The sequence below is a fragment of the Anabrus simplex genome, chromosome 2, assembly GCF_040414725.1.
Source record: "Anabrus simplex isolate iqAnaSimp1 chromosome 2, ASM4041472v1, whole genome shotgun sequence".
Lineage (NCBI taxonomy): Eukaryota > Metazoa > Arthropoda > Insecta > Orthoptera > Tettigoniidae > Anabrus > Anabrus simplex.
The window spans coordinates 808059897-808081838 of NC_090266.1; the positions used below are offsets into that span (position 1 = coordinate 808059897).

Here is a 21942-nt window from a genome sequence, read left to right on the forward strand (position 1 = left end):
GTGGCTACTACAGTAGCGTATGCCTTGTTACGTTACATTCTCGCCAGACTGGTTTCGTAGTTGTCAGTATTCAGTTTCCGTCTTAGGGGCTTCAGACAACCCTGGTCATCGGTTTCGGACCCTGGAGATGTACCGAATTCTCAGCGTTAATACTGGTTCATTTGCTGTTATGTCCTTTAAGGGATTGGGATATGTGTGGTCGTCAGCCCCGTGGTCTAGTGAGTATGGAAATGACCTGAAAATCTGAATCGGTGCGGGACCTGTACGAGCGTGTGATATAATTATTGGTTGGGATAGGCGCGCCGGGACGTGAAATACAGTAGATCCCCGTTGTGCATTGCGTAAAGGTAGAAGAAAGATGGCAGGTCCTTACGCCAACGAAAGCAGTCATGGGATGCCCAAATGAGTAGCATCGGAATTGAATTATCGAAACACATCGAACGTTTAGTTTCAAAGGAATATTGGACATTTTATACAACTAAATAAATTAAACGTACCTACATTTCGTGCCTCCTTCCGGGCTGAGTTGCTCAGACGGTTGAGGTGCAGGCCTTTTGACTCCAACTTTACAGGTTTGAACCTGGCCCAGTCCGGTGGTATTTGAAGGTGCTCAAATATTGTAGGTCAGCCTCGTGTCGGCAGATTTTCTGGTACATAAAAGAACTCGTGCGGGACTAAATTCGGGCACCTCAGCGTCTCAGAAAACCGTAGAAGTAGTTAGTGGGACGTAAAGCACTTAACATTATTATTATTATTATTATTATTATTATTATTATTATTATTATTATTGTTAGGTCATTAAAAGCTGAAATGCGTGCAAGAAAATAGTAAAATATGCGTGGTTTAAGAGGAAACAAGATGAAATGTATGTCACGTGAGTTAGCATCGGTCGCAGTAGTTACCTACAGATTACTATGCGTAAAACGAGAACCAGGTCAAGCTCGTGGGGATGAGTCAGCTGTAATCTCGTATTGTGTATAAACATCAAACATACACATCAACAAATATAAGAAACATAAACAAGGTTACACGTTAGAGACATGTAGCTATTAACCTGAACGCCAGGCCAACGGTCGCTTTCATGAGTACAGATGAGTTATCAAATTATGCACAATCCACAGATGTCGAACATATCTAAGAAGATTCCGCCACAACTATATTACATTTTACTATGATGGTGCTAATAACAAATCGCAGCAGCTATTGGCTTTACGTCGCACCTACACAGATAGGCCTTATGGCGACGATGGGACTGGAACGGGCTAGGACAGGGAAGGAAGCGGCCGTGGCCTTAATTAAGGTACAGCACCAGCATTTGCCTGATTTGAGAATGGGAAACCACGGAAAACCATCTTCTGGGCTGCCGAGAGTGGGGTTCGAACCCACTATCTCCCGAATAATGGATACTGGCCACACTGAAATGAAATGTCGTATGGCTTTTAGTGCCGGGAGTGTCCGAGGATAAGTTCGGCTCGCCAGATGCAGGTCTTTTGATTTGACTCCCGTAGGCGACCTGCGCGTCGTGATGAGGATGAAATTATGATGAAGATGGCACATACACCCAGTTCCCGTGCCAGCAAATTTAACCAATTAAGGTTAAGTTTCCGACCCTCCCGGGAATCGAACACGATACCCCTGTGACCAAAGGCCAGCACACTAACCATTTAGCCATGGAGCCGGACTTAAGCGACTGCAGCTATCGAGCTCGGTAAATCGCAGCAGATTACGCTACTCCGTGTTGAGATGATGTCGGTAGAATACAGTATACCTGTTAAGACATAAGGCTGCAGTAAAAGAAGAGGAAGAAGAAGGTAACGAAAGCCACATAGTCAAGCAGCACACAGCTGAACAAAGTGCACATTAGTGACACAGACATAAGAGTGGCGTGGTCGCGGGAACTACAGTCGCATTCGTAACACTCTGTTGTAGAAAAATAATGAACTAACATACAGTACGGGCTCCGTAATTCCAGGTGGACGGTAACAAGACTATCTCGAATAGAAAAGTACGGATTTACGAACGTACACGAAAACGCCTGTGAACAACATAATTTACCTATGTTAAACATTACAGTACAACAGTTTAGAAAACAAAAACATACAGATTGCATTAAAAGAAATGTTAAACTTTCTTTTGTAAATTAACAAAACACTCTAGGCAATCTTCTTAAGTTAAATGTTAACTTATAGTTCCTATTTCAGTAACGATGAATATAAAACAATTATTTTATTGAATATTTATACGTGACGACGACGACGACGACGATGATGATGATGATGATGACGATGATTGCTGTCTTAATGTCATCGGCCCTTAAAAACGCAAAGTGTCCTTTGTTTTAACTCGTAGGGAATAAGAAACACAATATAAATTGCTGGAAGCCTTTCTCGATAGATTCATGAAGGGCGACCCGTGTTCTGTTCTGCCACACGATACACTAGCAGCATATAATGGTATTCGTGGTATTCATACACTGGCATTATTCAAATACTACTACTGATGCTACTACTACGAAGTAACTCGTGTACTAGTACGGACGATAATTCGCATCTCTGACAGCTGTTATTCAGGTCAAGGTCAGACAGACCGGTTTCATGTAGGGGTGGGGAACCCGTCCAGCGACATCCCCGTCGCTAAGAACAGCAGACAACCGGCATGTGACAGGTCTAGTGCTTTTGTCGAACTGCTTACGTGGAATATTCTCCCACAGTGCGATTTCAATATCATGGTCTTTTGGGAGTCCAACTCGCCGTATGCAGAAACAACCCGTGTTGACGTGTACGTAAATAAAGTTTATTACGTCAACGAAAGAATGCATGGGATAGAATTTCAAAGTGAGTAGTATCGGAATTGAAATGTCAAAACACATCGAACGTTTTACTTCATACCAGTAAGGGACATGTTATAAACATAAATTAATTAAACGTACCTTCCTTTCGTGCTTCCAACCGAAGAGAACATGTTTAAATGTAAATTAGAACCTTCTAGCTTACTGCTGATTTTGCACTGCCTATTGAACGTATCAAAATAAACGTTGCCAGGCTGAGTGGCTCAGACGGTTCAAGCACTGGTTTCATGAACTTAGCAGGCTCGATCCTGGCTCAGTCCGCTGGTATTTGAAGGTGCTCAAATACGACCGCTTCTGATCGGTAGATTTACGGGCACGTTAAAGAATACCAGTGGGCAAAATTCCGACACCGCGCGTCTCCATTGGCACGTGAAGATTTATTATTATTATTATTATTATTATTATTATTATTATTATTATTATTATTATTATTGGGCGAGTTGGCCGTGCGATTAGCTTTCATCCGTCGAAACGCCACTAACAATATTATTATAAAAACTGTGTTAGTCTATTATTACTGACTATTATGAAAATAAAAGTTAATCGCCCCACTCAAACTTCGTAGCTCGTAATCTGTCAGAAAACACTAAAGAAAATATTGAACTTTTAACAGGTCCGAATTATTATTAATATTATAATTGCAGACATGTCTCCGAAATTACCGAAGCATGTACTTACAAATTGTTTTACGTCGCACCGACACAAATAGGTCTTACGGCGACAATGGGAGAGAAAAGGGATACAAGTGGGAAGGAAGCGTTCGAAGTCTAATAAAGGTACAGTTCCAGCATTTCCCTGATGTGAAAATGGGAAACTACGGAAAACCATCTTCCCGGCTACCGACAGTGGAGTTCGAACCCACTATCACCAGAATACAAGCTCACAGCTGCGCGCCCCTAACCGCACGATCAACTTACTCTAAGCCCCAATGCCGGTCTGCGTAGCTCGGACGATAGAGCGCTGGTCTTCTGACCCCACCTTGGCAGGTTCGATGGCGGCTCAGTTCGGTGGTATTTGAAGGTGCTGAAATACGCCAGTCTCGTGTCTGTGGATTTACTTGCATTTAAAATAGTACTGCTTTACAAAATTCTGGCACTTCAGCGTCTTCGAAAACCGTGAAAATTAGTTAGTGGAACGTAAAGATATTAGTAGTAGTAGTAGTAGTAGTAGTAACATTATTATTACGGACGTTTTAATTAAACGGGTCCGTTACATTACCTATCGGCACTTACTGTCCAGTAATTAGCCTTCTGTCCACCTCTGTGGTATAGTGGTTAGTGTGATTAGCTGCCAACCCCCGGAGGCCCGTGTTCCATTCCCAGCTCCGCCACGAAATTTGAAAAGTGGTACGAGGGCTGGAACGGGGTACACTAAGCCTCGGGAGGTCAAATAGGTAGAGGTGGTTCGATTCCCACCTCAGCCATCCTGAAAGTGGTTTCCCGTAGTTTCGTACTTCTCCAGGAAAATGCCGGGATGGTACCTAACTTAAGGCCACGGCCGCTTCCTTCCCTCTTCCTTGTCTATCCCTTCCAATCTCCCCATTCCCCCGCAAGGCCTACACAAGACCCCTGTTCAGCATAGAAGGTGAGGCCGCCTGGGCGAGGTACTGGTCATTCTCCCCAGTTGTATCCCCCGACCCAATGTCTCACGCTCCAGGACACTGCCCTTCAGGCGGTAGAGGTGGGATCCCTCGCTGAGTCCGAGGGAAAACCAACCCTGGAAGGTAAACAGATGAGGAAAAAGAAGAATAAGCCTTCTATTAGAAATGCCCGGCGGCAATTCCATAGTAGACAGAGCTCGATAGCTGCAGTCGCTTAACTGCGACTAGTATCCAGTATTCGGGAGATAGCAGGTTCGAACCCCACTGTCGGCGACCCTGAAGATGATTTTCCGTGGTTTCCCATTTTCACACCAGGCAAATGCTGGGGCTGTACCTTAATTAAGGCCACGGCCGCTTCCCTCCCACCCCTAGCCCTTTCCTGTCCCATCGTCGCCATGAGACCTATTTGTGTCGGTGCGACGTAAAGCATCTAGCAAAAGAAATCCACAGTAGCTATTTTTCCTTCGAGCAATGTTCACGCATGGTTGCAACTACGGTTTTTGAAATCTGTCTCATTAATAACAATATGACTGAATACTTACAGCCTTTTCCTTCAGTGTCCACCGTCCTTTCATTGACCTGAAAAGTTTATGAATAAGCATAGACAACTCGCATTGTCTATTGTCAGAAATTCTTCGTAGACTGTCGCAATAACAGCACAGAAATGTTGCGCTCATTTTTCATTTATTTATTAACTAATTCCTAGTTTAACTAGTTTTACAAATAGGAAAAGTCCTCTCGGTTTTAATTACTGCGTTGATGGGGTGAAAGTTCCTTTTGGGGATCATTGTAAGTATCTAGGTGTTAATATAAGGAAAGATCTTCACTGGGGTAATCACATAAATGGGATTGTAAATAAAGGGTACCGATCTCTGCACATGGTTATGAGGGTGTTTTGGGGTTGTAGTAAGGATGTAAAGGAGAGTGCATATAAGTCTCTGGTAAGACCCCAACTAGAGTATGGTTCCAGTGTATGGGACCCTCACCAGGATTACCTGATTCAAGAACTGGAAAAAATCCAAAGAAAAGCAGCTCGATTTGTTCTGGGTGATTTCCGACAAAAGAGTAGCGTTACAAAAATGTTGCAATATTTGGGTTGGGAAAAATTGAGAGAAAGAAGAAGAGCTGCTCGACTAAGTGGTATGTTCCGAGCTGTCAGCGGAGAGATGGCGTGGAATGACATTAGTAGACGAATAGGTTTGAATGGTGTCTTTAAAAGTAGGAAAGATGACAATATGAAGATAAAGTTGGAATTCAAGAGGACAAACTGGGGCAAATATTCATTTATAGGAAGGGGAGTTAGGGATTGGAATAACTTACCAAGGGAGATGTTCAATAAATTTCCAATTTCTTTGAAATCATTTCGGAAAAGGCTAGGAAAGAAACAGATAGGGAATCTGCCACCTGGGCTACTGCCCTAAATGCAGATCAGTATTGATTGATTAATTTTTTTTTGATTCTTTCATTTTGTCAGCTTGGATCACTGAGTAATGCCATTGACGTCTTATAAATCACACACAACTACACAATACTTTATTCGCACGTATGTGCTGGTGCGTATCTGCGAGGTCACTGTAAGGATCCTGTGTACATTTCACACAGAGTACCCTAGACCGGTTTTCGAGTGCAGCAAGTGGCCTGGCACGTGAGTCATCCTCTCCTTCTTGCCAAGCCTTTAGAGGAAGTGCACAACAACATGTGTTGGCCTGCGGTAAGAAACAGGTTCAACAAGCCCTAGACTCTGCTACTGTACTTCCACTACGCGTGGACAGAATGACGTAACCGGCATATCCTGCTACGGCCGTTCAAAACACATTAGGTCCTGAAATATTTGGCTCAGTTATGGGCAAACTAATAGGACAAGATAAAAAGTACATAGCATATATTGTGAGATGTCTTTTTCTTTGCCGACTAGCTTAATATCTGCACGTCTACACCTAACACCCCGTATATAGCCTACAGATGGATCGAAGTCTCAACACGGCGTAGGAGCGGCCTTTTTTGATTCCATTACACTTACAAGCTTCCATTATCATTTACCGAATCATATAACTATATTTACGACTGAACTCTTTACAATTAGACAAGCATTATTCTATGTTCAACAACATGCTTTTCCCAAGGTAAACATTTTTACGGATTCCCAAAGTGTTCTTCACGTTATTAGTACCCCCACACAGTACTATAATGGATATTTATATGAGGTTAAATACATACTATATCAATTCGAACATTCCGGAGTGTACATTAATTTAATATGGATAAAAGGACATTCAGCACACCCAGGAAATGATCAAGCTGATCTAGCCGCGAAAGCAGCGAGTAATTCCTTATCTGATCCTCTTCAGATAAAAATACCTCTTACAGATTATTTTCCAATTATCAAACATGATGCTCGGCAATCTTGGCAGAATTTATGGCAACATACTGCAAGTAGGCTACCAAAGGGAAATTCTATTATCAGTTGCAACCCTACATTCCAACGAAACCGTGGTATCTAAACGGCTCCTATAACCGACGACACATCATTAACATTATAAGATTGCGTTTTAACCACGCATTAACGCCTGCATACAAATACCGCTTTAACATTTCTAACCTCCCATACTGTATTTGTGGACATCCAAACGGCGATAGTAATCACCTGCTCTTTCAATGCCCTCAATATTCATCCTCTCAACGTATTTTATTTAAGCAATTAATAAAATTGAACATACCTTTACCAACAAGTGTTCATTGTTTATTATATGAACCATCATCCAATATAATTTCACTCTTAAACCAGTTTCTTGATCATACTAAATTAACGTTGAAAACAACTGACTTTCTTTTGTTTAGTATCTATCACAGGTCTTACACTTCTACAGTCTTTGAACCCCCATCCTCTAACCACTGTGCCTCGACTTTGAACATACCTCTAGATAATGATTTGTACTGAGGTACCGGTATTAACATTACAAGTACATGAGTGAATAAAATCCTATAATAAGTGATACGTGTGGACTATCTGTTTTTACCAACAAAAAACGGGACGATAATCCCTAAATATGGTGACTGGGTAATAGTCCAAAAAAACCCAACCCCCCATCCATCAGCACGAAGAAGAAGAAATACTTCATTCAGTAAAAATTTTGGAACTATATGCAACATGTACCATTACACCTTTACTAGCACTTGCTAAAATGAAAACTTCTCAAGAAATGGGTTTTGAGTAAACTAGACTAGTGGGTGAGTGGTAAGAGGGGCAGTTGTAACTAACCCCTCCCACATATCCACTACTGGTCAGTCTGTGTATGGTGGTGGTGAGGACTTGTGACTATGAGGAGGGTTCTTTTGTTCGAAAGACATACCATACCGGTACTAGGAAGGAAGTAGAGTATATTCAGTAATTAGCTGAGATTTGCCTATTATTGTGATAGCAGCTCAGTTCTCAAATCAGTAATTAGCTGAGATGTGTTTATACTATAATGGCAGGTTGGTTCTTGAATCAGTACTGGTAATTAGCTGAGATCTTCTTATACTGTAATGGCAGCTCAGTTCTTGAATCAGTAAATAGATGAGATCTGATTATTACTGTGATGGCAGTTCAGTTCTGAAATCAGTAATCAAGTGAGATATGCTTATTATTGTGATGGCAGCTCAGTTCTAAAATAGAGTAGTTAGCTGAGATCTGCTAATGCTGTGATGGCAGCTCAGTTCTTGAATCAGTAATTAGATGAGATCTGATTATTACTGTGATGACAGCTCAGTTCTCAAATCAATAATTAGCTGAGATCTGTTCATCACTGTGATAGCAGCTCATAATCAAGTCAGTGCTGAGATCTGCTTATTACTGTAATGGGAGCTCAGTTCTAAAATAGAGTAATTAGCTGAGATCCATTTATACTGTGATGGGAGCTTAGTTCTTGAATCAGTAATTAGATTAGACATGATTACATAACCCAGCATTTTAATTTTTGTTATTTGCGGCAAGAGGTGTGATAGGTGATCTTAACTAATTTTGGGTCAGTGAATACGAATCCATTGTCTGTTTCTATGTATCACATCACATTTTCTCACAATAGGTATATCAAAATAAGAGATAGATCTGAGTATGTTTGTCTTCTCTTTTCAAACACCAACAGTAATTGACCATCATTGGTACATCCCACCTCCCCTGATATCTTCTTTCTGCATCCTGTATGTCCTGGTGAAACCTCTCTCCCATCTCTTCACTAACAGCCCCAAGATTTTCCAGAAAGTGATTGAGGTGAGAATGAAGGAAATGCAGTTTCAGATGCATTCTACAACCTAATTCTTTCACGTGATCCAACATTGTTTTCACTACTGTTTCATATTGTTCATCCTTTACATTTCCTAAGAACTTCGTCGTAACATCCCTTATTGAAATCCATGTAGCAAGTTCCACGACATTCATTGCCTGTTCAAAGTATCTGTCTTTCAGAAGCATTCTAATTTGTGGTCCATTAAAAATGCTTTCCTTGATCTTTGCATCAGATAAATGTGAAAAATTGCTTGCAATGTACCGTACTTGAAACCAGGGCTATTTTTGTTCAAGGCCTTAACTAACTGCTTCATGATTCCCGGTTTGATGTGTAACGGTGGCAAAATATTTTTTGTTGTGGGTCAACTAGGCAGCATTTTAACATTTTTTTACACCAGGTATCAAAACTTATCCCTTGGGCCAGGAAGGTGTAGACCAGTGTTTGTCCCTAAGCTCTACTCTCCCATTCACAAAAATAACAAGGGAATTCAGTGAAGTCTGTTTGTTATCCTAATAGAATAACACACTACTACTACCAGTAATTGTTTACACACTACACGGACATACCAGGACCAGAACTTACACTACACAGTACACACAATTATAACAGATTGCTCTCTTTCTGCTTTCACTGCTCAGTCACACTAATTGTTCACAGTATCACTTACAAAATAAACAATCATGCAACACACTCTTCCACAACTGTCAGTTATAGTCTGAGTCAGCAGACTTTGTTCACTGTCCCTTGCTGATACACAATCAAACTCTCTCACCCTACTCCAGAGATATGACACTCACTCACAGAAGCCAGATATGCAGGATGACATCTCGACAACAGAGAAAACAGAACAGGACTGGACAGAAATGTACTCATTACACTGTGCTGCTAGGCTGTATTGAACTGCTGATTGACTGGCTATGTACTCCATGGGAGAATGCTCACACACAGTACTCCACCCTGTGCTCACACACAACCTCAATTATCTGACTGAACTCCACTGAACCACTAAGAGAAGTGAACTGTCACTATCCATTGACTGACCCAGTGCTCCACAGCAGCACTCACTCACACAGAGACTGACACATACTGAAACGCTGAAGCTCATCCAGCCTGCCTTAAATAGGGAGGCAGGACCTTTCAGATACTTAGCAAGAGAAGAAGCTCCTGGAGTCTTCTCGAATCCAAAAGCACTGGGTTCACCTTCTTGTTCTGTCTCACATTCCCGGGAGGCCTCCAGTGAGATAACAGGGCAACAACAGAGTGGTGGCAGAGGGGGCTCGCATTGCGTGCCCTGCTCGTCCCAGATTTGTTTGCTGTGCAGTGAGCATTGGCTTCTGCTCGGTGACATCACTCTTGCCAGTTGCTCCTCAAAAGGCCTTACGATAATATCACAGAAACTGCCACAGTATTCTCAAACAAACATTGAAGAAACACAGACTATATCACACCCCTGGAAGAAGATTACCAAAGTAAAAAACAAGCTGTCATAGGTTTGAATCAAAGGGAAAAATAGTAAATACTATTTTAGGATAATGATACTTGTATGCAATTGTCCTCTGATATTTGGCATTACAATGCATAATGGATTATAAACCTATTATAAAAGAGGTTCATTAATTTTAAGTCACACATGGAAAATTTGACTTATGGGAATGCAAACACTTATGGCCACGGTGTTATTAATAATTGTTTTTAATGCTATTTTTTCGGGGCATCAACCTAGAAAGATCTTTTGCCCCTACTTGCACCATATGTGAGGAACCTGCGTGTATTTTGTAAATGGCATAAGTGTAAAGTGTTGAATGTGAGGAAAGAATGTTAAGGACGACATGAACACCCAGTCCCCAGGCCAGGGATATTAATCATTTACAATTAAAAACCCCTGACCCCTCCGGGAATCGAACCCAGGGCCGCTGGGTGATAGGCGGATGCTTTTCCCCCTACAGCATGGGACCGGTCTTATTAATAATTTAATTACATTTGTATTTTAATGAACTTTTCCACAGCTCTACACTTGTACAGGGAATAATGTTTGAAAATAAGTTTGTCACAGCTGCAGTGCTAATATTCTTTTAAAAACATTGATTCTAGTTAGTTTATTTGAAAATAAAGAAATGACTTACAGACATAGTAGGCCTTAAAAAACTCAGAATGATTATTCTTCCTTGCTTATATCCCAATTTATTTTAGTCAGCATTTGATATAGATCTGGCTCAGTTTTATGGCCAGATGTCCTTCCTTATACTCACTCTGTACATATTCAAACAGTCTTTCTTTCTATGGTCCTAAAAGAAAACTGCCATACTGACAAGTGACAATTCTAGTATTTTAGTTGCAGCTCTTTTGCGAGTAGAAAACTGAAACATAGACCGTAGTAATGATAAAGGTATGATTTGGCTTATGGCACTTTTTCAGGACAGAGAATAAATGTAAACAATTTGTATGTTCGCAATTACTCAAAATCAACTTTTTTTTACTTGTGGCAGTCTTCTTCCATGGGTACGTCATCAAGTTTGAACATGCTAATTTTGTGGTAAAAATAACTGTGAGGAACATTTACCAATTCTGGAGAACATAATGATAAAGGAAGTGAGAGTAAGAAAGCAGTAAAAGATATTCATTTATAGTGTATTTATTATCATTGTTACTAAAATTATGAAACAGGTATAATACTGCAAGTTAATACAGCAGAAGTATTTATGACGCAACACAGACAATAAATATTTAATTTCACAGTATAAAACTACCGGTATATTCAATTCTTACATAACTAAGATTATGAGATATTGTTAAAATATACACCTACAATGGTTCTAAATTGACATAATGAGAAAATTTAGAATGTTCTGTTTAAGAGTAGACCATTGTATATGTACACAAGAAGGTTGTGAGGTTGTATTATTCATTTGTTTCCATTTCCATGTTTAATGGTAATCTCATTTTGAAAAAACTTGACTATTTAAGGTGCACCTGAAACTCAGTGGTTTTCACTTTTGTTTAGAAAAAAAGGAATATGAAATTATAACTAGTGATCTTAAGTTATTTCATAGAGGTTACAGAATACTCACTAGACTGGTCACATAAATGGATAAGAGGAGAGTACACTGAAGTCAGGAAGTTATGATTAATTGAAACTTGAAAAATTATTTCATTAATAAACAATACTATCCCTTCTTGGAGAAGGGAATGAAAATTAAGACTTTGTACTTAAGCAATAGTAACTCTGAAAGCAAGTCAATAGTCCTCTAGATCAGAGATTGAGCAACCAAACACACCACAGGAGATATCTATGTAAAGAAACTGAGTAACAAGGAAGACAATACAGATAAGTGACCATGAATTTGAAAATTATAAATGCACAGAAAAGTGGAATCTAATAAGTATACATTAGCTTGATGATGGTTTGCAGAATTCCAAGAGCCTTTTGAAATAGCTCAAAGGAGCAATGGCAGCAATACACAAGATAAAATATAAAGGAGGCTCCGTAAGAAAGCACCAAATTTTACAAGCTGAAGACATCAAGTATTTGGGAAAACTGTGTAGAGATAGGTAAAGTTATTTGTTGTATTGAGAAGATAAGTAAGGTACTCTAATTATCTTATTCTAATTGCAATAAGTTATTTATGTCATTATGGCATAAATAAAGCCAATTACATGTATCATATGATTCTATTCTGTTAGTCTCAGTGCTTAATGCAGCAGCCAGGCATACTCCCTCTGTGACTGAAGGAGAAATGTATAAGGAAACCTTTCCGCTACTTTGCCACTGGGCATGTGGACGAGGGAGAGCATTGTAAATATTACAGGAGCCTCGGTCACAAGCTCGATGATTCTGGAGCTCACTGCTGGCACTGTGAGGAATGGTGGATTTAGGGTTTCTAACGGTACTAACTTTTCAACCTGGAATGCAGTTCGAAGGCTGCAAACTTGCTGTTGTAGTCAGTGTGTTAGTAATTGCAAAAGCATCTGCGAGTGCAGTGTGTAATACTTAAAAAATCCAACACTTTAATCCTTATGTTTAGCAGTTTCTTTGTAAGGATGAAAACAGTCTGAATGACATTGCTCTCTTTAATTCAGGATTCATTGTTTACTATAAATATATTTGTTCACTATTTGCTATACAACATACCCTATTCTGGGCATTGTAATTCACTTTTCTGTGTATTCATAACACTGTTGTAAAGTTAAATGATCCAGATGATGATGATGATGATGATGATGATTATTATTATTATTATTATGACAATAATAATAATAATAATAATAATAATAATAATAATAATAATAATAATAATAATAATAATAATAATAATAATAATAACAACAACAACAACAGACTGAGTACTTCAGACGGTAGAGCGCTGGCCTTCTGAGTACAAGTTGGCAGGTCCAAACCCGGTTCAGTCTGGTAATATTTGAAGGTGCTCAAACTTATCAACCTTGTGTCTGTAATTTACTGGCGCATAAAAGAACTCCTGCAGGACAACATTTTGGCACTTTGGTGTCTCCGAAAACCATAAATGTTCAGTGGCGCCTTGTGAGGTACTAATTAATTTATATATTTATTTATTCATTCATTTATTTATTTATTTATTTATTTATTTCTGCTCTTGTCTGTGAACCCCTCAATTCATACCTCGTGAGCTGCCACTGTCACAATCTAATGAGTAAATATTTCCACCTTTTAAAATTGAATTGTAATCATGTATTCTAAATGTCGTACAAGGCAGACGAAACACAATTTTGTCTTCCCTTCTGGTTTCACTCTGCCAAGTTTTCTCCATTCGTTTCAGGTGAATGTAATTAGAATGAAAAGAGTCCTACGAGTGAAATGGAAATAAAAGAGATACAACCAAACACTTGTTGCCTTCATCAGTCACGTTTTAAATATCACAATAAGTAGTTTGCCTCCAACAGTCTCCATTGTGTGTAGTAGGCATTTCAAACCTAAACTACAGGAATACATGGACAAGTCCCCTTGTTTGCTGTTAAGAAGGAAATCTGATTTGTAAAATCTTTTCATTCACACAATACAATATTTAAGATATTCTTAAAAATCAATGCCATGCATACACATCCAGTCACCCAAATACAATGGAGGACACTCAGTAAATTCCACAGTTCATTAAAAAATAAGATTTAAAAACTATCTTATGAGTTATAAAATATCATGACAGTCTGGTTCTTTTGATTGTGAACCAAATGTCTTTACCTAACCAAATATTTTGGAATCATGCAAACATGCAGAGAAAGGAATCTAGGGACTGAGATGGAACAAAATTTTCAATTATTGAAGATTATAAAGTTTGTAAAGAAATAATAAAACAACTTTCAGTAAACATTTCCTGAGGAAAATTACTAGAGGTTGCCATCCACTGTATGTTTCCTTCTCATCAACAACTCCTTAGAACAAACTAATGGTCAAATATGAGTTTGAATATATGTAATGGAAAAATAAAGTTTATATTTCACAGATCTAACAAATAAATAGAAAATAACCTATGAACTACCACATTTCATTCATACAATCTGTTGACACACTTTTCAATCATTGAAAAATATCAACTGAACATCATTCACATTCTTCCTCAAGCTTCCATTCAGTCACTCACTCTCAAGTCTACTTGTACTAAACTTAACATAACTTATTTTGTTTGTTAAAAATGGCATCATAAACCATGTAGGTGAAGAGCACAGGATAAGTACTCCAAGCTGCAGTGTCCTTCTCGTCATGTGCTGGTGAACGACTCTTCTATCAAAATGGACTCCTTTTCTAGTTTACTTTCTTTTCCAGAGAAGTAGAACATGTTTTTTAAAAAGCATTATAACACAAGTTTTCAATATGTAACAAAAGCAGAATTTAAGGTAAAACCTGTCCTTTGGGCACATCTAGCACTCTTGGCATATTTGCACTACTGGGAATCTTGCCGAGTGTTTTGACTCTTCCACAAAAGTAGTCTTCAATCTCTTGTAAGCTTCTTCCTTTTGTCTCAGGCAAACATAAGTAAAAGAAGATTGATCCAGTGAGTGAAATGGCCCCATACAACCAAAATGTTCCATGGTTACTCATAAGTTCTTGAAAAAGTGGGAATGTTTTGACCACCAAAAAGACAAAGAAATGGCCTATAAATGTTGTACAGCCTCCAGCAATTCCACGCACCTGAAAAGACAAAGAAAGATGAGGTATTTAGTTTCATTATGACTTAGGAAAGATTCATAACATAAACCATAAAAACCAAACCAAACCACACCCCATGGCACTACAGCTCTTGAAGGGCCTTAAGCCTACCAAGCGACCGCTGCTCAGCCCGAAGGCCTGCAGATTACGAGGTATCATGTGGTCAGCACGACAAATCCTCTCGGCCGTTATTCTTGGCTTTCTAGACCGGAACATAAACCATACATTCTTTAAAATGTGAGAAATAAAAGTGAAACAGTTTTGGCTACAGTGGCTTCATCAAAAGTGAGTGTTAAATAGTTGACACTTAATTGCTTGTGCATTGCGGCATACTGTTGAGTTCAATCGTATTATTCACACCTTACGGAGAGAAGTTGTAAGCAACATTTATGGTCAAATGAGAAAATGAGACCTGCACTTGAGGATTTTATAGAAAATTACTAAATATTCATGAAGACTTGCAAAATCTAGGTAGATAATGGCTAAGATATAAAATGTGAAATGGAAGAGAGAAGAATGCAAAATAAATTGTTACAGGGAAGGAAGGAAACAGAAAATGTGGAAAGCTAAGTAAAATGCAGTAAGAAGAAGTGGAAACATACCTGATAATAATAAATGTTGGCAAGTGAAATATGATAAAGAGAAGAGCAAAGAAATTTCACAGGAAGACCAAAGCCGACTGTTGGCTTAAGGCATAAAAGGCCATTCAGACTACTCTTAACATTCTATTTGTATGGCATAATTCTGATTGATAATACAGTGAAAGCTGTTTAAACAACCACCTTCACTTGGTGGTCACCTCAGTAAACAGCCATCTTTATCAGCAACTGATTGATTTTACCATAAAGCCTGTGTCAATGTCCACTCCTTTAAGTGGCCAACTCAAACCACGGTCAGTGGCCAGAAACATTTCACAAATCAACCTAAATTAAATGGCTGGTTATAATTGCTCCAAATACAATTTTCATCCCTGAGAGAGACACATAAAATAAAGTTTAACTTTTTCACAACTGAATATCCAAATAGTACTGTACCATAGTTTCATTTTTCTGGGGTAGACCTAAGATAAATAAATACTGTTCTTCTCCTACATCCTCTCTGACTTTATAAATTACGTGTCACAGTGACTGAGGCAGCATGAATGAACAAGTCGACAGTATAAAAACTCATTTAAACATGATTTTGGTTGGAATAATACCCTAACACCTTAAGGTGGGAAGGAGTTACGAGGATAATCCCAAAAATAAGGTCCCCTATTATTTTATAACTACAGTACAGAACCCTGTTCATGTGGCTGTTGGTCACAATATTGTGAAGAGTGTTTCCCTCACTCGCATATAAACATGCGCACGCTGCACTGAGGCACTCAGCCTTGGCTTGGCAGCCGTTGAGAATGGAGCTCCCGTTGGATGTTACCGCTAAGTGCATGGATGTCAAAGATGTTCGTAAGTGGTGTAGAGAGTTTGCAGCCGGTCGGACTGAAATTCACGACGAACAAAGAAGCAGGAGACCGTTAATTTCCGTCGAGACAGTCAGAAGGTTGAGCAAATCATGCGTGAAGGTTGGCGGATCACCCTGGATGATCTTTGCACTTTGGTTCCTGACGTTTCCCGAAGTGCCACTCACAGAATTTTAACGGAAAAGTTGAAATACCGGAAGGTATGCACAAAATGGGTGCCAGCACCGATGACCAGGTCAAAGATGAGGTTCACAACTTCCTGAACAGCATGGCGGCAAGCTGGTATGACATGGGCATACAAAAACTGTCACAGCGTCTACAATAATGCAACGACAGAAATGGTGATTATGTAGAAAAATAGCTAAATGTTCAAGCTGTAAAGTGATGTAAACCATTGTAGAAATAAACAGGTCTATGTATTTATAAAAAAATAGGAGACCTTATTTTTGGGATTACCTTCACACATGACAGTTGGAAGAGGATGTGTATAGTGGAAAAAGGCTGCTATATGGACTTCTAAGATGAAAGAGTCTACACAAAGCAGGTGAAAGGAAAGAAGGAGAGATAAAAACACAACCATCCTAGACTATATAATGATGTTAATGTCTAGGACAAAATAAATTATATTTAGTGTAGTAATAGTCAAATAATTTTAAGAGAGAACGTAATGCATGTATCAAATTTAAGGAACTGCAATAAATGGATGCTCTCTCCCCTGTTTCAGGTGATCCAGAACTAGGGGGTTAGAGTATTCTATTTTAATAACACAACCAGAGAAGATAAGGGAAAGACAGAAGGATTACTCTGATGAACTGCTGACTGTGAGAAGGGTTGTAGATGAGATAATAGAGGTGGGGTGTGAGGAGACAGAATCCGAGAGTGAAATCATAATGCAAGAGGTGTAAACTGCTGTCAAATGAATGAAAGTGAGAAAAGCAGTGGGATTGGATGAATTGTGTGTGGAAATAATAAAAGCAGACATAATGTTTGTTGTGGGTATTCACAATAATAATTTAAATTAAGCCTGACAAAATACTGAATGTGAGGAACATACAATACCATGCACTTATTGCTTTTTTCTGAGTCACTACACAATTGTAAATCCCAGTTATTGGCATCACATAATAAAGACATTGTTCCTAAATAACAGATGCAAGTAACAGAAAGGAACAAGCATGTGGGTGTGATGATGAGAGGGCCTTTCTGTCTGATGATGTGGAGATTGTAGTCTCTTATTCCATTGCTCCCACTTTTGATGCTGACTTGTCATGATGTTTATCCTATTATTTGTTCCTATTCATGTTCTTACATTTCTATATACAGTAGAAGTCCGCTATAGCAAGTACGGCATATAACGAGAATCTCGTTATAACGACATGTTTTGTCTGTCTCTTCGAAAGTCCTATATTATACACTGACGCATCCGTTATTACGAGTGATTGAGCTCGCTCGATTTTTTTCCGTTACCGATATTTATGCACCCGAGCGATTATGTTGCATACGGTCGATCACCTTACGGTATCATTTCCTCACTATGTCCACTAGCGAGCTCTCTCGTCGACATTCGAAGGCGATGTCGGAGTTGATTAGCAGTACCGTCGACTGTTCCGTAAAAAAAATTCGAAATGAAAGAGATCACGTTCTCTTAATAAGTGCGTAAATAACATGTCCGATAACAGTTGTTAACTTGTTAAATTAAAAGCAAAATAAACAATCTCTTAATTTTAATGCTAAATACTGCAATTAAGTAAGAATGGAATGCACTTCAAGGTATGGCAGAGTGCATCATTGATTTCAGAGGTTAGTTTATGTTTTCTCACGTCTGGTTAAATTACGGAAAGGCTATTATCATGTAAATTTATAGTGAGAATTATCATTTCTATACTAGTGCTGGAAGTATGTTTTCATCATACGTATAGTACAGTTAAGTTAGGATAGGTGACGCTGTTTGAATAAGAAAACTGAAACGTTTGCCACAAAATGCGATCGATCATCTTCGGTACGGCATAGTTTTCTCACAATGTGCATTTGCAAGTGCTCTCGTTAACATTCGAAGGCTATGATGGAGTCGATTAGTAATACCCGTCGACTCTTGTTCTCTACAGAAAATTCAAAATGAAAGAGAATAACACGTTTTCGTAACGAATGCGTAAATAACATGGCTGATAGCAGTTGTTAACTCATTTAAAATAAAGGCTGAATAAACGATCTCTTAATTTTATTGTTATATACTGAAATTAAGTAAGAATGTGATACACCTCAAGATACTGCAGAGTAAATCACTGATTTCAGAGGATAGTTTATATTGTCTCACTTCTAGTTAAATTTCAGAAAGGCTATTTATTCCCATGTAAATTTTTAGCAAGGAGGTTATCATTTCTCTACATCCGTTTGAAATATTTACATGATACATATACGGTTAGGTTAGCCAACGCCATTTGAAGAAGAAAACTTAAATGTTTGCCAGAGAAGCCTCTGGAGTGATACTCTACTGTATTTTTCCAAATCCAAGATGACGTCTTTTTCTCAGAATCTCGTGAAAATCAAGGGCCGTCTTGCATTCGCGGCCTAACAGTAATGAACACCACTGGCAACTACCGCGATAACCACGCTAGTTCTTTTCACCCCCCCGCGCGCGCGCACACAAGACTCGCTGATAAACAACTACCTTTAATAGCCATGGCAACTGATTCTACAGCAGTGCCTCTGTGTAACGTCACTGGATCTCGGGAAATAGTGAAGAGAGAATTACGTTCTATCAGCCTCTACGAAAACATTTCTCAAATCTGCATAATGGCATCAAAACACGCGAGCCTTCGAATTCTTAGAAAGGCCACGGCCCAGTGGCAGAGTTATAATGCGTCTACTGTAGGTCTACCTGACGCTTAGTAAAATTAAGTTTTATAGACAACAAGGATATTTTCGTGATGGACCATCATATTGTAAATATACGTGGAATAGGTAGCCTATTGCCGGCAAATTTTCAACGGGTTCTCGTCGATATTATGATGCCAAGTTTCAGGTAATGTTTAGCCTATTAAACACTCGGAAATGTGGAATAATTGTGCAGCCGCGAGAAATAGGTACGGCATAGGCCTAACGAGAGCCAATATTCGGCATTAGCGTTAAGACAAAGATAGCTAAAACATGCGTACTGATGCATTCAGTGGCCCGCAGCAAGGACGCTTTAAAGAAGTCAAAAATGAAATTGTGGGGTATGTGCTCGAAAAACGCAAGGGCCATACCACGGCGCAGTAAACTTGTTCGTTGACCTTCAACGCCCGCAATTAGCCTTATACATCGCTAGCCGCTGATGTTGGCCGAACCCAGCAAGCGAGTCGTGCGCGTAGCGGCCGGTTGTAGCTGGCGTTGAGTAAAAGTAACAGTTTTGTAGACAGCAAGAATATTTTCTTGATGGATCATCGTATTGTAGAGACGTGTGGAATAGATATTGCCGGCGAATTTTCAACGGGTTCTCTTCGATAATATGATGCCAATTTTAAGTTAATGGTTATTAAATCCGCGGAAATAAAGAATAATTATGCAGCCACAAAAAATACGGCATCACTGAAGCCAGTGTTCGGCGTTGGCGTGAAGACAAAGATAGTCTAAAAATGCGTACTGCACAAGAAAGGCATTCGTATGACTTTATGAAGTAATTTTCAAGCCTGATTAAAGTTTTTTGAAGGGAAAAGTGGGGGGTTGTATTGCATTCAGGGTCGTCTTGGATGAAATTAAACATACACTTTCACGTAGTATCGGATTTCGGAAAATAACAAACAAGTAAGCTGTAGTGTGGATCCATTCGCAAAAACTCAAGTTTTGAACAAACTGATTGCCGCTTCATAGCGATTTGAATGTGTATGGGGTTTTTTCCGACTATTACAAAAAATCTGATATAATGACAATCCGCTATAGCGAGTAAAGTTTTCGCTGTTATGAATTCTCGCTATAGCGGACTTCTACTGTCTCTGTTGTGTCATACTAGTTCTTAAGAACCTCTTTAACCCTCAACTCATTTGCATCACTTTTTCATAATGAGAAAGATGACAGATGACAAGAAAGTGTTAATGAAATTCAATTTTTATCATTCTGTGCTCAGATATTTTCTCTTCCTGAGGAATTTTTCATAAACATAATACTAAGAATAATTTGGTGGTTGTGGATTATAAAAGAAAGGGGACAAATCTTCCTGATGATTGGTCAATGAAATGTGACTTACGAAAATGCTTCTATAAATGCTGTTGCTGTATTAAGTAGCTGACTTAAAACTTTATAAAAGACTTACCTGAGTTGGGTAGACTTCTCCAATCATCACCCAAGGAACTACAAGGTAACCAAGGGTAGAAGCAATGATGAAGAGAAATATCAAGGCCAGAGGTATCCATGTGAGAATTACTTCCTGCCCAGTAGCTTTCCAGTTTTCTGCAGCATACATATAGCTTCCCAATCCAAGCATAGTTATTCCACATCCAATACCTATAACAAAATTCAAACAAACATGCTTAGTCTTAGGTGAAGCATAAACATTAGCGGAGGCTCATAAAATTTCTGACCTTCTTCATTAATATCAAAAACCTTGAGATAAAAGTTAAGCTCCTGTCATACATAGCCCGGCATATTTGTTATAAGATTCCTAATTTAATCGAAAGGCATGTGTCACGTATGAGAATCAGAACAATCAGAAAACTTTGCATATCTTTTCCTCCAAATTATGGGTTGATTATCATCAAAGCCATTCTTCCACAAAAGATGATTAATGACTCATCAAAACTCAAGGAAATAACATTCAGGATGAGACACAAGGAAATATGATGACACTTCTATTTATAAGTACAGACATGTTAACTCTTTAATCTTTACCTCAATGATTAGAGTACGATGATATATTGTCTTTAATTTACTAACTTATGTTTTAACAACTACATCTCAGTTCACACTCCGAAATATTTAATTTTGTATATCATTAAGAAGAGCCTCCGTGGCTCAGACGGCAGCGCGTCGGCCTCTCACTGCTGGATACTGTGGTTCAAATCCCGGTCACTCCATGTGAGATTTGTGCTGGACAAAGCGGAGGCGGGACAGGTTTTTCTCTGGGTACTCCGGTTTTCCCTGTCATCTTTCATTCCAGCAACACTCTCCATTCTCATTTCATAGCACCTATCAGTCATTAACAAATCACTTTGGGAGAGGCGATCCCATCGTACTAATAGCCTATATCTGGTTCATTCATTCCATCCCTGACCCGGTCAATGACTGGAAAACAGGTTGTAGGTTTTCATTTTCATATCATTAACACATTGCGGACCGGGTGCCCTTCACCCCATGCACAGCCCTGTTCCCGGCCACTTTCTAACTACCTCCAAACTGGAGTGCATGCATTCAAATAAACTGCCAGAACTTCACTAGCCTTTGAAGAACTACTGTGTTTTATTCTGGAGGCATTCCTGATTAGTAGTTGAAATGCAGTTAGGTAAGTATTTGCTGAAATCTATTTCGGCTCATAGTTTTCCAAAATATATGGTTTTCTATTAGGGGATTGGTTGGCCAGTAATCTTTCAGATACGGTTTCTTAACCTGCCCTATCAATAT

At 39.1% G+C, this 21942-nt stretch overlaps 1 protein-coding gene across 1 annotated transcript in view; it reads right to left on the reverse strand.

Moving 5' to 3' along the window:
- Positions 1–11329: 11329 nt before the first annotated feature.
- The window catches only part of LOC136864474 (facilitated trehalose transporter Tret1-2 homolog), a 48230-nt gene continuing 37617 nt past the window's right edge, over positions 11330–21942 (reverse strand). Inside the window, exons 8-9 of the mRNA XM_067141492.2 lie at positions 20639–20829; positions 11330–14873 (exon numbers count right to left, since the gene is read on the reverse strand). Coding sequence (XP_066997593.2) covers positions 14574–14873; positions 20639–20829 — 491 coding nt within the window. The 3' untranslated portion in view covers positions 11330–14573. The remainder of the gene's footprint in view (positions 14874–20638; positions 20830–21942) is intronic.